General features: G+C 44.1%; 1 protein-coding gene across 1 annotated transcript in view; it reads right to left on the bottom strand.

Moving 5' to 3' along the window:
* The window catches only part of LOC131698720 (uncharacterized), a 33,236-nt gene extending 12,299 nt beyond the window's left edge, over window positions 1-20,937 (bottom strand). Inside the window, exons 1-3 of the mRNA XM_058992190.1 lie at window positions 20,704-20,937; window positions 20,343-20,515; window positions 8,722-8,872 (exon numbers count right to left, since the gene is read on the bottom strand). Coding sequence (XP_058848173.1) covers window positions 8,722-8,872; window positions 20,343-20,515; window positions 20,704-20,911 — 532 coding nt within the window. The 5' untranslated portion in view covers window positions 20,912-20,937. The remainder of the gene's footprint in view (window positions 1-8,721; window positions 8,873-20,342; window positions 20,516-20,703) is intronic.
* Window positions 20,938-21,942: the final 1,005 nt, after the last annotated feature.

The following is a 21,942-nucleotide window of genomic DNA, read 5'->3' as shown; positions in this document are numbered from 1 at the left end:
GAAAACACACTCTCAAAAAAAGCAGCAGTGTACCACAAACATTTTACTTTCAAATATAAATCATTGGTGTCTGTTTACTATATTGGTATGCAGACTTGTCAAGTGCTGACATTTTTTATCTGTTGTTGTATCCAAAGCCTTGTATTCATTCTTTAATACTCTATAGTAACGTGTGTGCTACGGCTCTGTATTCAGACACAAGGATCTGGAAGTTGCTCAATACACAGGTGCTCCACGGGCATGCCACCACCACACCACTAACAGGTTATGGTTCCAATTAGAATGTGCAACCCCCTGGTATTAATTGATTGTTAGTTAGGGCCTGGCCTACATGTACAAAAGAGGAGCTAAACAACATTTCCTTTGTTCTGAAGCCGGGACAAGCAGGCTTGCAAAACCAAGAAGCTACATTTCCCTCTACCTTGGAAGAAAAGTAAAGAATTATAGATTTAGTTTGTAAACATATTTTGTTTAGTGAAGGTATCATTTTTGGTGCCTACCTGCTTATTGGATTGCCAAAATAGGCCATCTTTTCTTTTATAATGTAACAATCCTTTATTTATTGGTGCCACACCACCCATGTGATACCATTGTTATTCACTCGGGGTGACAGTAAAGTAATAAAGCCTGTGGCAGCAATTGCAACCCCTCGGTCTCTATTTCACTTTCTACCAGCGACAGCCTTTTACAGGGAGTTAAACTAAATGCAAGTGAATTGCATTGTGGTCCTGGACACTCCCGTTGCTTCAATAACAATAACAACAAAAATACATGGTACCACACTGCCATCTGTCATTTACACAACAAACTGCACCCACTAATCATCACAGAATAGTATGTCTCTTCCAGTTTATGACCTTAATTAAAATCTTTGTTTTAACCGGATCTTCAGTTGGGTAATTGAACCATGGGTGTCCAATTAAATAATCAAGGAACAAGGTCCCAAATTGGACTACAGCTGGAAGGGAGTACTCTTGATAGTAAACCATTTGAAATGTAATCATGAAGGAACCAAACACACGATTTCCTTTCAAATGGATGTTGAATTCAAGGAAACCTCTATTCATGACACATTTCTTAACTCTTTGTAGTCCATTTATTCACAGTAAAACAGGTTTAAAAGGCACTGCATCTCCAGCCCTGCCCCACTCCTTGTGCGCTGTATTTATCACGTCTCTTCATAGTAGTGCATAGTGATAAATCATCTCCTGATCACTCGATTTATCACCAAACTCCTCAATAATGTGATCCAAGTTGTTATTTTATTACTATAACATTTCAAAAAGCTTGGCAAATGTCTGCAATTTTCTTTGAGCGCTGGATGCGGAAGCAGCTATCTTGTTTGTTTATGTCCGTGTTATGTCTGTGGTGAAGGGACTCTACACGTATTGCTCAGATTCGCCTCTGTTTTGTTTTTTCGGCCTCTCTCGGCTTCTATCGGTCTCTCTCGGCCATTGAAAGCTTTTCTCTGCTTTTTCTGGAGAAAAAACTAGGGACCTGTGTATGACGCCTTTTTGATGATGTCGGACAGGGTCCAACATCGGACTGGAAAGGAAAAATTGTAATGTCGGATCTGGTCTGACATAGGACCGCAAAGGGTTAATGAATGTTTGGCGAGGTTTTTAAGGATTACAAGACAACACAATCATTTGTTTCTCAAGTACTTTCTTATATACTGTAATTTTAACAATATAACACACATACGGCATATTGCACACACCCCTGCATTTTGGACATGACTGAACAGTTCCATTTAACCTTCCTTGTAGACACCCTTTATATAACACACTATTCTCTTCAAACCCACTCCCCTGGTATCCTTAAAGCAGAGGGAAAGCAAAGAATAATACTTAGGATCATTTATACTTTGACTGTGTTTTTTTAAATACTTTATTATACATATCTACTACATCAACTAACCCTAACTGGACACCTGTGAGTCAGGCAATTCCAATATAACATCTTTGGTTTCAGGCTTGACTATGATATCTTCTTTAGTATATGTATTCATGCAGCTTGTGACTATGACTGCAAAGAATGCACTCAAGTATCTTGCATATAACGTCCTTCTTGTGTATATATTGTATCAAGTTCCTTTTCAGTTTGGGGGGTTGGAAGGTCAGCCTTCCAAAGGTTTTTCTGAGAAAAAAATAATAATTTTGCTTCAAGATCTACACCAGACTTGCTAAATGTTTCTCAGCACAGTCATTCCTTTAAATAGCGTGATACAACACCTTTAAAACAATCTGCAATTATTTCAGTCCACAAATAATTTCCAACTGCTAATTTTTCCACAGTCACACACCACAGCTTGTTAAACTCAATTCCATCATTATCATGCAAACAGCGTAGAGGGCCACAAGTTAATTAAACATTATATATTCCAGCGGTACAGTGTAACTCTTTAGTTTCCTTTGCAGAACGAATACTCATATTTACAAAATAGTTACAAAAATAGACACATGAAACCCTGAAAATCATCATATATACATGTATCGATTCTGTTTTTAAATAAGACATTACTTACTCAAAATAGAAATCTAATAACATTTACCAATCTTTTGTAGATCCCAGATAAATATATCTATTTCCCATCCAAACAAAGCAATATTAAGACATGTTAGCTGAATTATTGTTTACTGTGTATGTTACGTATGCAACATTTTCAACAATATCAACAGATAAACTATAAAACACGCAACAGATATAAACTTTATACATTTTTACAATCTTATAATTTAAGGGCACTTTTATTAAACTAATAAACCTTGTGTAAAATGAACCTGTAAATCCCTTTCTCTTCAGAATTACCCCAAATCACAGGACAGCGGTGATAAGGAAATAATATGTACAGGAATATTTCCTCTATTTAATTGTTATCAACTGCCGTTCTGAAACCATTCATATTCAGAGTGTAGCATAATCATACCGGGGCTGAAATTAAAATGATCTCAGGATCTTCACATTTCAAACCTTCATGTCGAGGTAACAAGATAAACTGCATCAGGACCTCGACATTTGAAGCCTTTGTGTTGGAGCCTCCTTAGCCTTCCTCCTCACCTCGTCTGCAATGGTTACGCCTTGTTGAATCAAAAGACAAATCCTAACTCCGGTCAACTGCTGGAGACTGCAGACCGGTGCAACTTACCGGTGACACGAGTTGCTACTGAGGCCCAGTTCACAAATCATAGGCAACACCCGTTTCCAGTTGTACAATGGCTTTTAAGACATTTTTTTAACGCCATTTTCTCCTCAATTTGAAATGCCCAATTTTAAGCCTGTCTCACCGCTGCAACCCCCGCACTGACTCGGGAGAGACGAAGATGAACACACGCGTCTTCCGAAACATGTGCCGTCAGCTGCCCGGTATTTTTCACTCTGCAGGCCCGCAATGCAGCTTCTTCAGAGCTACAGCATCGGAGGACCACACAGCTCTGGGCCGCTTGCAGGCAGGCCCGCAGACACCCGGACAGTCTACAGGGGTCACTGGTGCGCAGTGAGCCAAGGACACCCTGGCCGACCTAAGCCCTCCCCACCTCGGCCAATTGTGCACCGCCCCCTGAAAACTCCCGTCCACGGCCGGCAGTTGAATAGCCTGGACCCGAACCAGCTACCTCCAGGCTATAGGGCGCATCCTGCACCCCACACGGAGTGCCTTTACTGGATGCACCACTCGGGAGCCCCATGCATGTTGATTTTACTTTAACATTAAAATATTGTGGTCTTTTCATTCGTGTTCAAGAATTTGAGACAAGCGCAGTGAAAAGAACTCAGGCAACCCATGTCCTGTGGTAACTTTTGTCTTCCTTGATTGGTATTGTTTTTACAATCAAATGGTTCCGCCTGAGCGTTTTCAGTGCTGACAAACCCTCCTCGCATGCAATGAGATCTCCCTTGTAGAAACAAGTATGTCAGTAACATCCCTCCCCTGCCATGGCTGTAAATCAGAGGCATCAGTATGATGGAGAAGTTGATCACCATGGCATACAGTATATCAACAGGATGCACAGAATAGTATAGAAGAAGAATGAACACGTTTCATGACAATTTCATAAGCCATTATGCAGAAATATGGAAAAATGTGTGTGTGACAGACAGACAGATGGATGAACAGGCTAACCGGCAGCCCCATATATCACAAGAATCTGATATTCTGAATAGCTTATACTGAATAATGTTAATACCAAGTTTCATGACAATTGGATAAGCAGTTCTTCAGATACTTGGAAAAATTTGTGAAGTGTGATATACGTGTGTACAGTTCGACCACCTCCACTATATACCTTTCACGGGTTTTCAGCCCCAACAGGGGGTAATACATGTCACAGCAGTGCGTACTCAACAACAAAAACAGGTGTCTGGGGAATGTGAAAAAGACATTGCCTTCTGGTTTTGACCTGGGTTAGTACAGTAATTATAATTTTGTGATGCTGGAAGTAATTCAGAAACAGGTTTAAAATAGAGATATGGGTTGGCTGCTGTACTGTAATGCCAGGTGTGGGGTTTGATGACAGCAAGTGACATCCTTTGACATGTAAACAAAAACACATTATACAATTCATCGATTTACAGTTTAATCCAAGATACTAACCTTAAACAAAGATTTTAAAAGAACAATGCCCTTCGTTTACTGTAGCAACAAAGGACTTAAGCATTACCAGTTCAAAAATAAAACCGAGTTAAAATGAATGGAATTTTCCATAGTTTGCCATTAAAAGGGTAACTTGTCAAAACACGGAGATATGGCTGTTTCTGGCTCATTTTCCAGTATCTCAAGAGACAGTCAAGTAGAGAGTGATGTGTAATTTTAATAATTAACACTGCATGAAACAACTCTTTTCTAGTATGGTTATTTTTATGTTGTCTCAGTGGACATATCATTTAGAAAACTGTGCACTGCCTACGTAATTATTTCCAGCTGCTTTTAGAGACATGTATGGTCATGTTAATTCTTAATGATGCTACAATAATAGTCCCAGATAACCAGCAAGCATTGGGCCAACGATGGCAGTAAGTCAGTTTGGTTGGACATTGGTTGCGCTTGGTGAGCTGCAGTTGAGCCAACGATGGTTTGTTGTTGACCAACTTCAGTATTACTTTTGGCCCCCATGAATGGCCCATTTGCAATGAAAAGGACAATGTCTGTAGTCTAATAAAGAAAAACATGCTTGTATAGGTATACGTTATGTAAAATAATTTAGATAAGTTAAAAAAAATAGTGTGTTAGATGATGGACTCAAAATAAATATTGTATATTAAATATATACACACTGTATGCAGTACCATATTTATTTTGAGTCCATTATTAAACTGTTTTTTTTCTTTTTTTAATCAAAACTATTTTACAATACATTCAGACAGGTAGAAAGTCCAATTATAATGTATTACAAAAACACATTACTCTACTCAGGAATTCAATTTAGCCACCTACATAATTAACGTCAGACGTGGAGCAAGCACAAGGGACACAAGGTAAAATCTGTTTGCATATCTAATAGGCTACACATACCCATAGTGGTAGGCAACTGAAATATTGAGAAATAATTCAAAATACAGTACATTTAAAGTAGAAATGAATTAACTGTTTTCTATTATTTATTAAAACACAATTACATTCTGTTTGCCTCTAAAGAAATCGTAAGTGAACCCGTCTGATTGGATTTCTTCTTGATTACTCTTTGGATTTTAATTAAACCTGAAATATGTTTGAATGTATATCAGCCTCCTCCGTTTCACTAGCTTGATTCATTTGAATCTAATTGCAGTATAATTTAGAATCTCAGTAGCCGGGTTACCAGGAAAGCAATAGGCTACGTTTGTATTTTGAAACCTACACTATGTAGTAATTGGAACATGACAAGCGCTTTTATGAGGAAATAAAATGCATATAACTGAATATAATCTGTATGGCTCTTTTGAACCTTCATTGGATGCAGTAGTTACTGAATTGAATGCATGTGTATAATGAGATTGTTCCAGTGCGTATATAGAATTGCGACAGGAATGGCTGAGTGGTCTGACGTCACGGCAGAAGAAGGGACCACAACAACAAAAAGGTATTGTGCAGTGGCGCGGGCGCCGTTTTATTTAAACCAACCAAAAATAAATAAATAAAATATCCAAACAGAAAACACTCGCTCACAGAGCAAAATAAATAGTTAAACAAAACAAAATCACGAACACAAAAATAATAAACAAAACCCAGGTCAGGCTGAGCATTTGCCTTCACTGTTCCTGGAGTTTACTTTTAGTTTCGTTTTAATCCTCTCGCTCACTCTCCTTCCAACACCCACCTCCAGTGCCGAGAGCTGCAGGCTTTTTTTTATCATGGCTGAGGGGTTTAACTAATTAGTAAATCATCCTATTACCCCTCGGCCACAATCTGCACGGGTTTATTAACTATTACTCCTGGCAGAGGACGAGCACCGATCTCGCCTCTGCCAGGACACGTTTTAAAAATAAACAACACAGCGCTACGCCGTCATAAATACAATACAATAAAACATACGGCGCTCGCAGACATAAATACAATACAATAAATCATAATAAACAAAAACAATACTCTGCACAGGGGCGGAGGGGGAGACCCCGATCTAAAAATAAATAAACAATGTACAGGGCTGCTCGCCCTGTTACATATCCCCCCCCTTGTGCGAAGCACACATGGCCCCAACGGCCACCTCCCCCCTCAGTCTCAATGTCCCGGAAGAGGGGGAAGCAAGTTGTTTCCGGGGGGTGGCCATGGTGGAATCTCCAGCACCCCCCAATTTTTCGTGGCCGGCAGCTCCCTCTTCCGGGGCTCCCTCCACACTCTGTCCTGCCGCGAAATTGCGGCTGGGGGAGCTGGTCTCCTGACCTTCCCCCTCCTCTTCATGGCCAGCAGTTCCCCTCCGTGGGGCTCTGGCCACACAAACTCCTGCCGCGAAAGTGCGGCTGGGGGAGCTGGTCTCCTGGCCTCCCCCCCCTTTCTTGATGGCCGGCAGCTCCCCTCCGTGGGGCTCCGACCACAGTGTAGGGACCCCAGGTGAAGCAGGATCCCTGGCGACCCCAGGCGACGGCAGCGGACCCTCGGGAGGCGACGGCAGCGGACCCTCGGGAGGAACCCTAGGAGACGCAAGGGAAACACAGGCGACCCCGACGGCGGGAGGGGAGCCCCTGGCCATGAAGGCGGCAGCAGGAGCTCCACTTCTCCCAATGGTGGTGGTGGAGGAGGTTGAGGTAGCTCCTGCTCCTCTCCTCTTGACAGTAAAGGCGGCAGGGGCTCCTCCTCTTCTGGCGGCCAAGGCGGCAGGGGCTTCTCCCCTTCTGGCGGCCAGGGCGGCAGGGGCTCCTCCTCTTCTGGCGGCCAAGGCGGCAGGGGCTTCTCCCCTTCTGGCCGAGGTGGTAGGGGCTCCTCCCCTTCAGGCGGCCAAGGCGGCAGGGCTTCCTCCCCTTCAGCTGGCCAAGGCGGCAGGGCTTCCTCCCCTTCAGGCGGCAGGGCTTCCTCCCCTTCAGGCGGCAGGGCTTCCTCCCCTTCAGGCGGCGAAGGCGGCAGGGCTTCCTCCCCGTCAGGCGGCGAAGGCGGCAGGGCTTCCTCCCCGTCAGGCGGCGAAGGCGGCAGGGCTTCCTCCCCGTCAGGCGGCGAAGGCGGCAGGGCTTCCTCCCCGTCAGGCGGCGAAGGCGGCAGGGCTTCCTCCCCGTCAGGCGGCGAAGGCGGCAGGGCTTCCTCCCCGTCAGGCTGCAGGGCTTCCTCCCCTTCTGGCAGCGAAGGCGGCAGGGCTTCCTCCCCTTCTGGCAGCGAAGGCGGCTCCTCCCCTTCTGGCAGCGAAGGCGGCTCCTCCCCTTCTGGCAGCGAAGGCGGCAGGGGCGCCTCCCCTTCTGGCTGCAACAGGGAAACCAGCAGGCATGTTCCCTCTGCTGGCGGTGGTGGTGGGAGCGACATGTCGTCCTCCCAGGGCGGTGGAGGTGGAACCAGCAGGAATGCTCCCTCTGCTGGCGGAGGTGGGAGCGACTCACAGTCCTCCCAGGGCGGTGGAGGTGGAACCAGCAGGAATGCTCCCTCTGCTGGCGGAGGTGGGAGCGACTCACAGTCCTCCCAGGGCGGTGGAGGTGGAACCAGCAGGAATGCTCCCTCTGCTGGCGGAGGTGGGAGCGACTCACAGTCCTCCCAGGGCGGTGGAGGTGGAACCAGCAGGAATGCTCCCTCTGCTGGCGGAGGTGGGAGCGACTCACAGTCCTCCCATGGAGATGGAGGCGGCACTAGCAGGTATTCCCCCTCTGCTGGCAGGTACCTGGGCTGTGGACCTTCGGCCTTCCCCTTCTTGGGCCGTGGACGCACCGACTCCCCCCTCTTGGGCCGTGGACGCACCGACTCCCCCCTCTTGGGCGCAGGACGTTCGGGCTCCTCCCTTTTAGGCGCAGGACGTTCGGGCTCCTCCCTTTTAGGTGCAGGACGTTCGGGCTCCTCCCTTTTAGGCGCAGGACGTTCGGGCTCCTCCCTTTTAGGCGCAGGACGCTCGGGCTCCTCCCACTCAGGCGCAGGACGCTCGGGCTCCTCCCACTCAGGCGCAGGACGCTCGGGCTCCTCCCACTCAGGCGCAGGACATTCAGTCTCCCTCTCCAGGTCTCCTCTCTCAGGTGGTGGTGGGACCAGCAGGCACTCTCCCTCTGCTGGTGGGAATGGGCATAGCAGGCACCCCTCTGACAGGAGAGGGCAGTTGAGTGGAGAATGTCCCCGCTCACCGCAGATGGGGCACCAGCAGTCATGCATGACCGCCCGGAGGATGGCATCCCAGCTGCTCTCCCGCTTGGTGGCCGCGGCTGGTAGCTCCCGCTTCTGGGGTCTCCCCCGGGGTATCTGGTCCTGGCTCGCTTGGGCAGCCCACTCCTCTCCCTGGTATTGGGTGGGGCAGATGGCCACTGTGTGCCCAAACTCCCCACAACCAGGGCACCACTCCTCCACCACAACAACCCCTGGTGGCCGCTGTTGCAGCTCCTTTTGCTGCCTTCTGCAGCTCTTCCTCCTCTCTCCTCTCATCTTTCTTCCTCCCATCCTCCTCTTCACTCTCCTTTTCTCCACACAATCAAAAAAAACGAAAAAAAAACGAAAAAGATGCAGTACCCTCTTCTGCCTGCGTCCTGGAGGCGCTGCAATCCCACGCAGGACACCACGTGTGGCAGGAACGGCCGACTGGTCTGACGTCACGGCAGAAGAAGGGACAACAAAAACAAAAAGGTATTGTGCAGTGGCGCGGCCGCCGTTTTATTTAAAGCAACCAAAAATAAATAAATAAAATATCCAAACAGAAAACACTCGCTCACAGAGCAAAATAAATAGTTAAACAAAATCAAGAAACACAAAAATAATAAACAAAACCCAGGTCAGGCTGAGCATTTGCCTTCACTGTTCCTGGAGTTTACTTTTAGTTTCGTTTTAATCCTCTCGCTCACTCTCCTTCCAACACCCACCTCCAGTGCCGAGCGCTGCAGGCTTTTTATATCATGGCCGAGGGGTTTAACTAATTAGTAAATCATCCTATTACCCCTCGGCCACAATCTGCACGGGTTTATTAATTATTACTCCTGGCAGAGGACGAGCACCGATCTCGCCTCTGCCAGGACACGTTTTAAAAATAAACAACACAGCGCTACGCCGTCATAAAAATACAATACAATAAAACATACGGCGCTCGCCGACATAAATACAATACAATAAATCATAATAAACAAAAACAATACTCTGCACAGGGGCGGAGGGGGAGACCCCGATCTAAAAATAAATAAACAATGTACAGGGCTGCTCGCCCTGTTACAGGAATATATTAATTGTTAAATTGAACCCCAGCTGATTATGTGTTCATTCATTAGCTACAAACTGTTAAAAACACTGAATCTGTTCTGTTCCGATGGAGCGCGAACAATCAACAGGTGAGCTAAGTAACTGACAGTATTCATGCATTTATACTTATTGAGAAAGTTTACTAAAGCTGTAGGCTCAGGCTGATAATTCAGTGCGTAACATGGTTGATGAGCATATCACAATTATAAGCGATTAAACAGGAATTATCACAAAGAAGTACAATTACCTGGATTAAATCTTTTTATTATTATTATGTGTGTGTGTGTGCTGCCATATGCTATAACGTTTAATAAATTCTGGCTATTGTTAAAGCATTGGTTCTCAACCTTGGTCCTGGAGTACCCCTGTGTGTTCTGTTTTTTGTTCCAACTGAGCTCTCCCTTATTTATTTATTTATTTATTTATTTATTTTTTATAAATTTAGTCATCGCCAATGTTTTTTTACCCCGGTTTTCTCCCCAATTTGGAATGCCCAATTGTTATTTGTAGCACTAAGTCCAATAGCACAGATGAAAATATCCCGAGTTTCTGCATATGAGACTAAAATAATGCTTGTGCAATTCACTGATTTATGGTTTATCAGTGCGATAGCTACTCATTTCCAGACCGTTTGAAAACTTAAACAAAGATGAAGAAAATAACAAATTATTTTCATGTAATTGAAGCAGTTTCAAAAGAAAACCGCCATGAACAAAATTCAGACTTGTTGGCGTCTTTACAAGAAATGAGCAATGAAGGTATGTCAGAAGATGAAATTGAACCGGGAACTTTGAGAAGGGCTGTTAGTTACAGTGTGTTCACAGTTGTAAGTATCAAAAGAACACACAAGTTCAACCAACAGTGGTTAAGAGATTTTCCTAGCCTTAAGTTTGACAATGTTAAAAAAAAAAAAAAACATGTTTTGCACGTTTTTGTCAGGATGCATGGGCACTGATGGCAGCCAAGACTGCATTTAACAGGGAGCCAGAAGATCAAACATGAAAATATATTAAAAACACAGTGTTTCAAAACGGCACGCAATGTGCGGAGAGGCATACACCCATAAACGTCAGCCAGACCATCCCGCTACCGTAAACAGGCAAGTAGCACATTCTGAGGAAGATGCTACCAGGCAGTTAAAAATCATTTAAGTTGGAAAAAAAAGTTGCCCATTATAATTTTGTTGATGCAAAAGTATTGAACTGCACAAGTGATATGTAAGAAAGGAAAGAAAAATAAAAGATTTGTAGATATTCAATACATTTTAGCAACATTTTATTTAGGTTGTGGAATGCCCTTCCCAAAAGAAATAGTAACTCTGAATCCTTGGCTGTTTTTAAATCTCGCCTTAAAACGTACTTGTTTAAAATGGCTTTTTTTTTTAGATTTAGGGGTAGGTTTACTAAAGTTTTGCAAATCAGTTGCTTACAAGTCGGAAGTCTTGGGTGAAACGTACTAGACCGGCGCAATGCTATTTGCGAATTTTTAGGGAATGCTTTGCGGCAGCAGTTTCTGTTTGCGGTTTAAGCGTAGATGAATATGTAATTATGGGCGTTCCTGCATAAATTTGCAAATACTGGGTGGAGATAGTACAAATATTATAATGAGATATACAAAAGCTGCAGACAATTCTTTAAAAACTTTTGAAACCATGTTTTTAAACAGTCGCAATTGTTGCTGGCATTTCCCAGTCTGCCTTTACTCATGCATTGCCAGTTGTGCTCCATGCATTTTTGAGTCGAACAGCCAAATACCTATTTTTCCCTAAAAGCAGGGTGTACTTACAAGCCTTGAAAACTAATTTCTATAACATTTCTGGTTTCCCTAAGGTGTTGGAAGCAATAGACTTTGGACATGTGCCGCTAACCCCTCCAGTTCATTCTGAGTATCTTTTAGCACTGCACCACTGACTAACTTAAATAAAAATGGACAGTATACATTTGGTTTACAGGCTACTCATGATAATACAAATTAGTGGTATTATGCTGTTAAGTGTCGCAACGAAAATGCTAATGCAGTATGTTTGCGCTACGATCTTAGTAAAGTGGCCCATCTTAGTAAACCTACCCCTTAATGTTTGATATTTTTATTTGTGTTTTTATGTACAGCGCATTATGATTAAAAGCGCTTTATGAAATTATTATTATTATTATTATTATTATTATTATTATTATTATTATTATTATTATTATTATTGCAATAAGAAGAAAATGTATTTTAAAACCTTGATATTCCCTCTTTTAATTCCATTTATTAAAATTCAAATGACCAGTTTTTTTTTAAAGGGGGATGTTAACAACAGACGTCTTATCCAAAATTCCTGGAGCTAAATTATCTATTTCTCCCTTTGGAATAGCTCTGGCAAAACAACCTGCGATGCCTATGTCAGATGATTCGTTAGTATATTTAATTTCATTTCAATAAACGCCAATTAGATCACCTTTAAACTTCATAATTTAGTCAAAACCATTTGCTCATCCTTGCTACATACTATATATATATATATATATATATATATATATATATATATATATATATATATATATATATATACAGTATATACTGTATATATACCAAATAACCCCCCCCCCTCCCAAAGGCTCATGACATTATATGCATTAATACATATTTTAAGAATGCAGCTACTCTACCTTGATACTGAAGATCTTGCACATAAAATCTATTCTTGTCATTAATTTGAAATATATATTCAATACCACTAGCATGCATTTATTACATGCAATGTGGTTGTGATTGATATAGAATGTGCCTAACCTACCACATACATGAATACTTAACCAGGGTTGGTGGAAAAGATACAATGCCTTCAACGTTACACCTTTATGAACTTTACTGTCATTGAATGCTTTTTTAACATATGCAATTCTCATGCTGGCTTTTTACAAGACTGTTCTGTCAGACGGTTTTCAGAAATCTGTTATTGGCTTGTGCACTCAATGTTTTTAAGAACAAGGAAACTGACTTCACTCTTTCTGTACAGTGGAATGAGGAATGCTGTTCAGTCCTGGGACTTTGGCTTCTTTGGATAAGCTCAGATTCATCGAGGTTTAGAGAACAAAGATAATAACTCACAATGGGATCAACAGAAACCATAGCCACTCATGATTATTGCAAACACTAAAAAGCGAGCATTATTTTGGGGTTCTTAATATTTAACTCCAGCATGGCCAGTATGACTAGTTGAAAGCCAGAAAAAGGACTGACCAGTATATACCAATGCTCTAATATCCAAATGGGTAATCTATTCTTATTCAATTAGTCATTGTTTAATAATCATAAAACATTAAAATCATCTTCTTGTCCCCAAGTTTATAGACTGTATTACTAGTATCTACATTTTAACTATTATACAGAACACTTCTTTAAGTGTACAGAATATTTGCATCCTTTTGAAGCCGTTATGAGCAGACTCTAGGCTCTGGACACGATTATATGTGTGTAAGATTTTGCTTTTCAACTCCTATATAGTCATGAGCTTATTTTCCATACATTGTATTGAATTGGCTTTATTTCACGTTACAGTAGCTATGTTTCTTTTCCACAGTTTTAGCAGAAACTTGGAACACGAATGAAGTAAATAGGCTCCAGCAAACCGACATGTCATGGTGACACAGTCATGTCTCCCACTTGAGACTGCCTGAAGGACTCTGGCAAGGCATCCAGGAGTTTAATTCAACTCACCTCCACCTGCAAGAACGTATGTACTCGTGTCAGTTAGATTAATGGAGCATGAAGACATTGGAGGAGTACATGTGCAAAATCAGCTTTATTTTTCCTTCAACCAACCAGCAGTAATAGAAAAGGTATATCAAGACTCATCATGTCTGTGTATTCTCAGCTCTAAACCACCAAAGGGTGATTAATTCACTTTTGAAATGAATGCATAAACCAAAATTCACATGTATCCAAAGATGAGTAAGCAAAGATAGCAATTGAGTTGTATAAGCATAGGATCAACCACTGTGCACATTTACCAGGGTAAACATTTATAATGGAGCTTTGTGTGCATAGTATTTGTCATCCCCCTTGGGGTGTGCAGTGTGGATATAGTGGAGTCATTTGCACCTTTGGATGTACAGGAGTGGCAACAAGGTAGAAACACCTGTCATTACATTAGCTACATTCGAATCTTAAAGATGTATGGCCCTATACAGTGTTATAAGATATTGTCACAAAATGGGACCAGGAGCTGTTCTGTAATGCACAGAACAGAAAAACAACAGAAAGAGGAAGAGAGCGGTACTTTTTGGAGAACCCCCTGATCTGCATAAATTCAATGGTAATTATAACCTCCTTCTGCTGCAGATAGCAGTGGAGCATGCCTGTGACAGTGTGGCAAGCGAGGGAGCTATGCGTTTCTTCCACTAAAACTGCTTTTTTGGAGCACAGTGTGAATGAAGAAAGGATACTATAAAAAGTTACAAGGAAGTGCATTTTACAATAAAAGTATGGATGCCTATATTCATGGATTATTGATAAAATAAAGTTTATATATCCCCACAGTGTGCACTGTAAATCTAGTGTAAGTGAAGTTACTACAATTATAGTTTTCACCTGTGTGACCATCAGACTGTATTTGTGTTTGATACAATATTTCATCTAGAGTACCAACCATCCTTTACTATAATTGGACAACTTTAATTGTGTCTCTTCTGATAACTGATTTTAATCTGCTAAGCATTGCATTATCTAACGTAGATTATAATGTGCAGTAAATAATAATAATAATAATAATAATAATAATAATAATAATAATAATAATAATAATAATAATAATATTGCAAGTCAAAAATATATATCTTCTTTATGAAAAGAAATGCAATCAAATTGACCTATTGTTCAAGCCTAGAAGGGAAACTGCCCTTCAGATCTCTGCACTGCAGGAAAGTGACAATGATCAATGTAAATGGTCTTTTGGGTGACTTTTTTAATTAAAGCATGTAGGGAAAAGTTTGACGGGATGAACACTATACAGAGCATTCTAATATTCATTTATTTTAATATGGAAATATATTTAAATGGGTAAAAGAACTGGACATATACAAAAACTGTCAAATGAAATGTAGGCCCTTTTAATGTCCCCTGCATATCAATGTTTATTAACAAAAAAAATATTTTTAATAAAGGGCCCATATTTGAATATAGTGTTCTTGGCCAGAATGGTTTCATTTTCCCCACCAACTCATGGTCTTTAAAGCTTAATAGCCCAGCCTCATATGACTGATGCTGCTATTTTGATTGTGTAGTACTCTGGTTGGCTGAATTGACGTTGAATTTCAATACATGGTAGCATTTTGGATTATGGGTCATACATAACCATGTAATAAAATGGTTATAACGGTATTATAGTTAACAGGTTAACAAGATATTTTAAATTTTACACATTAAATGTCAGTTCTTATACAGCTTCTCTAGCGTTGAATCAATGCTGAGATTTTTAATTTTTTTTTACCGGATCTCATTTTGAAATCTGTCTTTCATTCATTCAAATCCAACAACAGAATGGCCTGGACTGTTCCTAATTACTCTGCATTGCTGAGCAGATGCAGAGCCTGATCTAAGGAAAGCAATTGTCCAAATTCAGTTCTGTAATTTAGGTATAAACAGAATACTAAACAGAATACTCAATGAACGTTCACTTTGTTGTATTCCCAAAACACTTGAGATTATTTTTTATAACACACAGCCTAAAATGTCCACCGTCACTTTCCCACATGCAGCTTTCTGAAAAAAATTAACATCCCTTAGCTTTTTTAACCTTGTAAGGATTTACTTATATACCACGCTGTGTTCATTTCACTCATGACATAGTCGTAATCAACCATTATTTGGCCATTATTTTGTGGTTTAACTGCAGTACTTCATTAACTTCTGTGGTGCATTGTCTATTCACACCACATACTTATTAGCAACATTTAAGCAAAACAACCATGTCTCTTCATTGGAACACTGTCCTAGTTTGTTATGATGTTGTGTTTGCCTGCACACCACTCCACTAGCTCCCAATCACCACTCGCATCCAGTTCAAGACTCTTGTACTAGCCTACAGATGCCTTGACCAGACTGCACCCAGCTACCTCCAGACCCTCATCTCTCCCTACACCCCCACTCGACCTCTCCGCTCCGCCTGCACTAGAAGACTAGCTCTACCTCCGCTACGCTCCCCTGCCTCCAGAGCCTGCTCCTTCTCCACCCTTGCTCCGCAGTGGTGGAATGACCTTCCTACAGATGTCAGGACTGCCCAGTCCCTGACCACATTCCGACGCCTCCTTAAGACTCACCTCTTCAAACAGCACCTGTAGAACTCCTCTGTTTGTATCCTGGGACACTATCACCCTTCATGTAAATGTGCTTTATTTTGCTCTTATCTGCCCCCTATTTTACTGCATTTAATCCTGTACTTCAGAATACTGTAATCTGCCAAGTGTTTAACCTGTAGTACTTTGTATTTAATTACATCCTGATGTAACTATCACTATTTAATCATATCCTGATGTAACTATCACTATTACCTGCTGTATTATTGAATTGTGGTTTGTCACACTTGTACTTTGCTTGAACAAAAGTTATTGTATTTCTTGCTCTTATTGTATTACTTGTATTGTAACACTTGAAATGTATTTGCTTACGATTGTAAGTCGCCCTGGATAAGGGCGTCTGCTAAGAAATAAATAATAATAATAAAATAATTATCTTATTATCCCTCGGCCAGAGTCTGCACGCGTTTGGTATGGATGCATGAATGTCAGCTAGTTAAATAATCAGTAGCTGATCAGCCATGCATCCTCACGGGGTTTTTAAATATAATAAAAGACGCGGCGCTTTTATCCGCGCCGCAAACAAAAATACAAATAATAATAAATAAGGGCGGGACACTCCGCCACACATGCCCCCCCTTGTGCGCAGCACACATGGCCTTTTTGGCCACCTCCCCCCTTATTCCCTAAAGTCCTAGTTAGCAGTCCTGGCGCAGGAACAGGGGCAGCAACGGGCCAAAGGTGACGGCCACGGTGGGATGTCCTCCTCCCACCCAAACAGCCGTAGCGTTCCAATGGCCCGCGCACAGGCCGGCTCCTCTGGCCAAAAAATTTTTGGGGGTGGTCTCCAGACCTGCCCCCCCTTCTTCATGGTCGGCAGCTCCCCTCCGTGGGGCTCCGGCCACCATTTCTCCTGCAGCGAAATTGCTGCGGGGGAAGCTGGTCTCCTGACCTCCCCCCCTTCTTCATGGCTGGCAGCTGCCCTTCACGGGGCTCCAGCCACAGTATTTCCTGCCGCGAAAGTGTGGCTGGGGGAGCTGGTCTCCTGACCTCCCCCCCCTTTTCCGCGGCCGGCAGCTCCCCTTCATGGGGCTCCAGCCACAGTATTTCCTGCCGCATGGCAGGACTGGTAGCGACCCCAGGCAAAACAGGACCCTCGGGAGACGAAGGTAGCAGCTGCAGACCTTCGGCAGGCAATGGCAGCCGCAGCGGACCCTCGGGGGGCGACGGCAGCCGCAGCAGCGGACCCTCGGGAGGGGAGCCCCTGGCCATGGAGGCGGCAGCGGGAGCTCCACTTCTCCCTCGTTCCCTGTAGCTGGTGGCTCTCCAGGCAATGTGGAGCAACAGGCAGCCCCAGGCGATGCGGAGCAACAGGCAGCCCCAGGCGATGCAGAGCAACAGGCAGCCCCAGACGATGCGGAGCAACAGGCAGCCCCAGGCAATGCGGAGCAACAGGCAGCCCCAGGCGATGCGGAGAAACAGGCATCCTTGGGCGAAGAGAGGCGGGCATCCTTGGGCGAAGCGAGGCGGGCATCCTTGGGCGGTGCGAGGCGGGCATCCTTGGGCGGTGCAAGGCGGTGCAAGGCGGGCATCCTTGGGCGGTGCGAGGTAGGCATCCTTGGGCGGTGCGAGGCAGGGCAGGAGCAGTCCTTCCCATGACGGTGGATGTGGCACCAGCAGGTATTCACCCTCTGCTGGTGGAGGTGGAGATGGAACCAGCAGGTATTCACCCTCTGCTGGTGGAGGTGGGAGGGGCAAGCAGTCCTCCCACGACGGTTGAGGCAGAACCAGCAGGTATTCACCCTCTGCTGGTGGAGGTGGGAGGGGCAAGCAATCCTCCTACAGCGGTTGAGGCATAACCAGCAGGCATTCACCCTCTGCTGGTGGAGCTGGGAGCGGCAAGCAATCCTCCCACGGCGCTTGAGACGGAACCAGCAGGCATTCACCCTCTGCTGGTGGAGGTGGGAGGGGCAGGCAGTCCTCCCACGGCGGTTGAGGAATAACCAGCAGGCATTCACCCTCTGCTGGTGGAGGTTGTGGAGGTAGAAGCAGCTCCTGCTGCTCTGCTCCTGGCGGTGGAGGTGGCGGAGGCAAAGACAGCTCCTGCTGCTCCGCCCCTAGCGGTGGTGGAGGCAGAGGCAGCTCCCGCTGCTCTGCTCCTGGTGGGGGAAGCAGTGGAGATGGCAGAGGCAGAGGCAGCTCTTCCTGCTCTGCTTCTGGTGGCGGAGGCAGAGGCAGCAGGTATTCTTCCTCTGCTGCTGGAGGCCTGGGCGCTGGATGCACGGGCTCCCCCCCTCCAGGCGCTGGATGCACGGGCTCCCCCCCTCCGGGCGCTGGATGCACGGGCTCCCCCCCTCCGGGCGCTGGATGCACGGGCTCCCCCCCTCCGGGCGCTGGATGCACGGGCTCCCCCCCTCCGGGCGCTGGATGCACAGGCTCCCCCCTTCTGGGCGCTGGATGCTCGCGCTCCCCCCTTCTGGGCGCTGGATGCTCGCGCTCCCCCTCAGGCACTGGAGCCTGCTTCTTTGCCTTCTTGGCACCGCCCCTCCTTCCCTTCTTCGGGACCAGCAGTTCCACCTCCTGCCATGGGTGCTTTGTGCCCGACCTTGCTGACGGCAAAGCACCACTCCTCCCCTTTGAGGCAGGTGAGGCAGGTTTCCTGATCCACCTGCGGCGATGGTATGGCCTTCAGGTGGATCCACTCCTCCGCAGTCTCCAACTCACCTCGATCAAAGGCCTGTACAAAGAGGGGGTCTTCATATGGGCACACCTCAGGGAGGTGCCCATACTCCAGGCAGACGAGGCACCACGTAGCCCCTCCTTCCTTCAACTCCCTCTGATGCTCATGCCACCTCTCCATGTATGCATCAACTTTATCCATTTTTTTTTTTTTTTTTTTCAAACACAACACACAACACACAAAAAAACACTTTGAAAAAAACAAAAAAAACGTCCTTTCCTTTCCTGGTCTGGCTGTTGGAGGCGTTGTTTGTCCCACGCTGGACACCATATGTGACAGTCTGGCTCGCAGTGGTGAGGTGGATGACGTCACGGACCAGGAAGTAACTGACACCAAAACAGTGGATGGGCGGGTGAAGCTGAATGCTAGTGCACTCAGCGTATTTAATAAACAAACAAATGATTTTAACAAAACACAAAACAAAAGGGCAAGAGGGCCAAACGAATAAACAAACAAACAAGTAAGTGTCGTACTGGATAATCCAGCACGTTTTAGCAATTGTTTTTTAAATGTTGCTCGCTCTCTCTGCTCCCCGTACTCTCCTCTGTACACTCAACCACGAGTGCAGAGAGCTGCAGGTTTATATACTCTGGCCGAGGGATTAACTAGTAGTTAATTATCTTATTATCCCTCGGCCAGAGTCTGCACGCGTTTGGTAAGGATGCATGACTGTCAGCTAGTTAAATAACACTATGTAACACAATTTTTGTTCCTGGGTAGTAAGTGTTATTTCCTAATTGCTTATGCCTCAAAAGTATTGAAAATGGCTATTATTCCCCACAAACTTTGCTTTTGTGACCAGGACAGTGATATTTTGAAATTTACCTATTTCCAATGAGAAAACGGGCGAATTTGTGTCTTTTCGTTCACATAAAGTCAGAAAAAAACAACATATGAATCCAAATTAACATGTATTTATACTAAAGTAATACAAAAATGACTACAAAAGATTTACAAGTGAGTAGTTTTTCGAGATTTACGATTATACTGTAAATCATTTTCACGAATCAGCCCCCAAATGTAGTCTCCCATCATGTTCTCGTTATACTGTCCTTGGTAGCGGCGTTCAAAGTCCAGTATATCCTGGTGGAAGCGCTCGCCTTGCTCCTCCGAGTATGCTCCCATGTTCTCCTTGAATTTATCAAGATGAGCATCAAGGATATGGACTTTGAGGGACATCCTACAGCCCATTGTGCCGTAGTTCTTCACCAGAGTCTCAACCAGCTCCACATAGTTTTCGGCCTTGTGATTGCCCAGGAAGCCCCGAACCACTGCGACAAAGCTGTTCCAAGCCGCTTTCTCCTTACTAGTGAGCTTCTTGGGGAATTCATTGCACTCCAGGATCTTCTTTATCTGTGGTCCGACGAAGACACCGGCTTTGACCTTTGCCTCAGACAGCTTAGGGAAGAAGTCTTGAATGTAATTGAAAGACCCTTCTCTTTACTTCTAAAGACGGCTGCTCTCTCTCCGGAGGAGTGGGTACGGGGAGCTCATGGCAGTGTGGCACCGGGACGATGGATGAAGGGAGGTCCGGATACGTGATAGCAAGTGCATTCTTGCCAGTCCGACGTTTGGAAGGGTCCACCATGCAGAAGTAGCAGTTGCTTGAGTGGTCAGTGGGTTCCCGCCAAATTCTTGGGATAGCAAACTTCATGGCTCTCTTTTCCCCTCTGTACCATCCTACAAAAATACATTTATTTCACCGATGACTAATGTGTAAGAGATTCTCGCAACATTTTTCATATATAATATATTTTTTCAATAACATTGAAAATTGTAAAACATTTTAAAATTAAAAACTTTTACAATTTTAAAAATTCTAACAAATTTTATAACATAAAATTCCGAGCAACAATTGTCCATCTTACCTTCCAGAGTTTTTTTGCAGTGCTCGCAGGTGAAATGAGGTGCCCAGGGTTTGTCTTGATCCCCGACAGGCATGCCGAAATATGCCTTGTAGGCCTCACACATCTTAGCAGATGCTTCCACAGAGTACTTTTTCGCTCTTGTCTTGATAAATTGGCCGCAGACATAGCAAAATGCGTCTGCCGGATGCTTGCAGCCTCTTGATGCCATCTCAGAAAAATACAGATATGTATCCACTTAGGCAGCTGGAACTAAACTGAACTGGTGGGCTTAAGGCCCCTGTATTTATACTACTATTTATATTACTGGAAAGTTCTAGAAAGTTCTAGAAGTTACTCCAAGTTTACTCAGCACTGAATCTATCTGGAATGTTCTGGAAAATAGGTAAATTTCAAAATATCACTGTCCTGGTCACAAAAGCAAAGTTTGTGGGGAATAATAGTCATTTTCTATACTTTTGAGGCATAAGCAATTAGGAAATAACACTTACTACCCAGGAACCAAAAAAAAAATAAAAAATTGTTACACGGTGTAATCAGTAGCTGATCAGCCATGCATCCTCACGGGGTTTTTAAATATAATAAAAGACGCGGCGCTTTTATCCGCGCCGCAAACAAAAATTCAAATAATAATAAATAGGGGCGGGACACTCCGCCACAGGGTTGTATCCAGCATCACTGCGCTGGAGATTAAGACAGCCTTCTCCACTAAAGCCAAACTGAAGATTACACAATCATTTCAACTGGCAGCATGTAAACTGTGTTGCACCTTATATACTTGCACATCTTTCAACAGCAGGCTAACAGGCTTCAATTCCACTGGAATAAACTGTTGCCTGTAAGTTCTAGAATGCTGATTTCCATCCCTGCAGTAGTAGTACAGTCCTGATAAACATTAGATGAAGGGACAACAGTTAATGTTACAAACCAAACAACCAACCACGAAGCTTAAATAAAAAAAATGGTGCCTAAATTGTTTGCTACTAGTTTTCTGTGATAACACAAACTGTTTTCAACAGCCAGAAAATGGTGCTGATTGCACCTTGATCTTAAAGGCATCAACGTGGCAAAACTGTGAGCTCAAAGCCATCACTTGCAGGGTTGGCTTTTGTCCCCTAGGGGTCAGTAGAGCTGCATGTAAAGAGATCAGGGATGTGAGGAGTTGCTGCAGTGAGGAACCATAATTGCAAAATTCTAAATTGGGGAGAAAAACACAGTAAAAATAATTGGACATGTCTTTTT

This window comes from Acipenser ruthenus, chromosome 19 (genome assembly GCF_902713425.1).
Source record: "Acipenser ruthenus chromosome 19, fAciRut3.2 maternal haplotype, whole genome shotgun sequence".
Taxonomy (NCBI): Eukaryota; Metazoa; Chordata; class Actinopteri; order Acipenseriformes; family Acipenseridae; genus Acipenser; species Acipenser ruthenus.
This window is presented reverse-complemented; position numbering and strand designations above follow the sequence as displayed.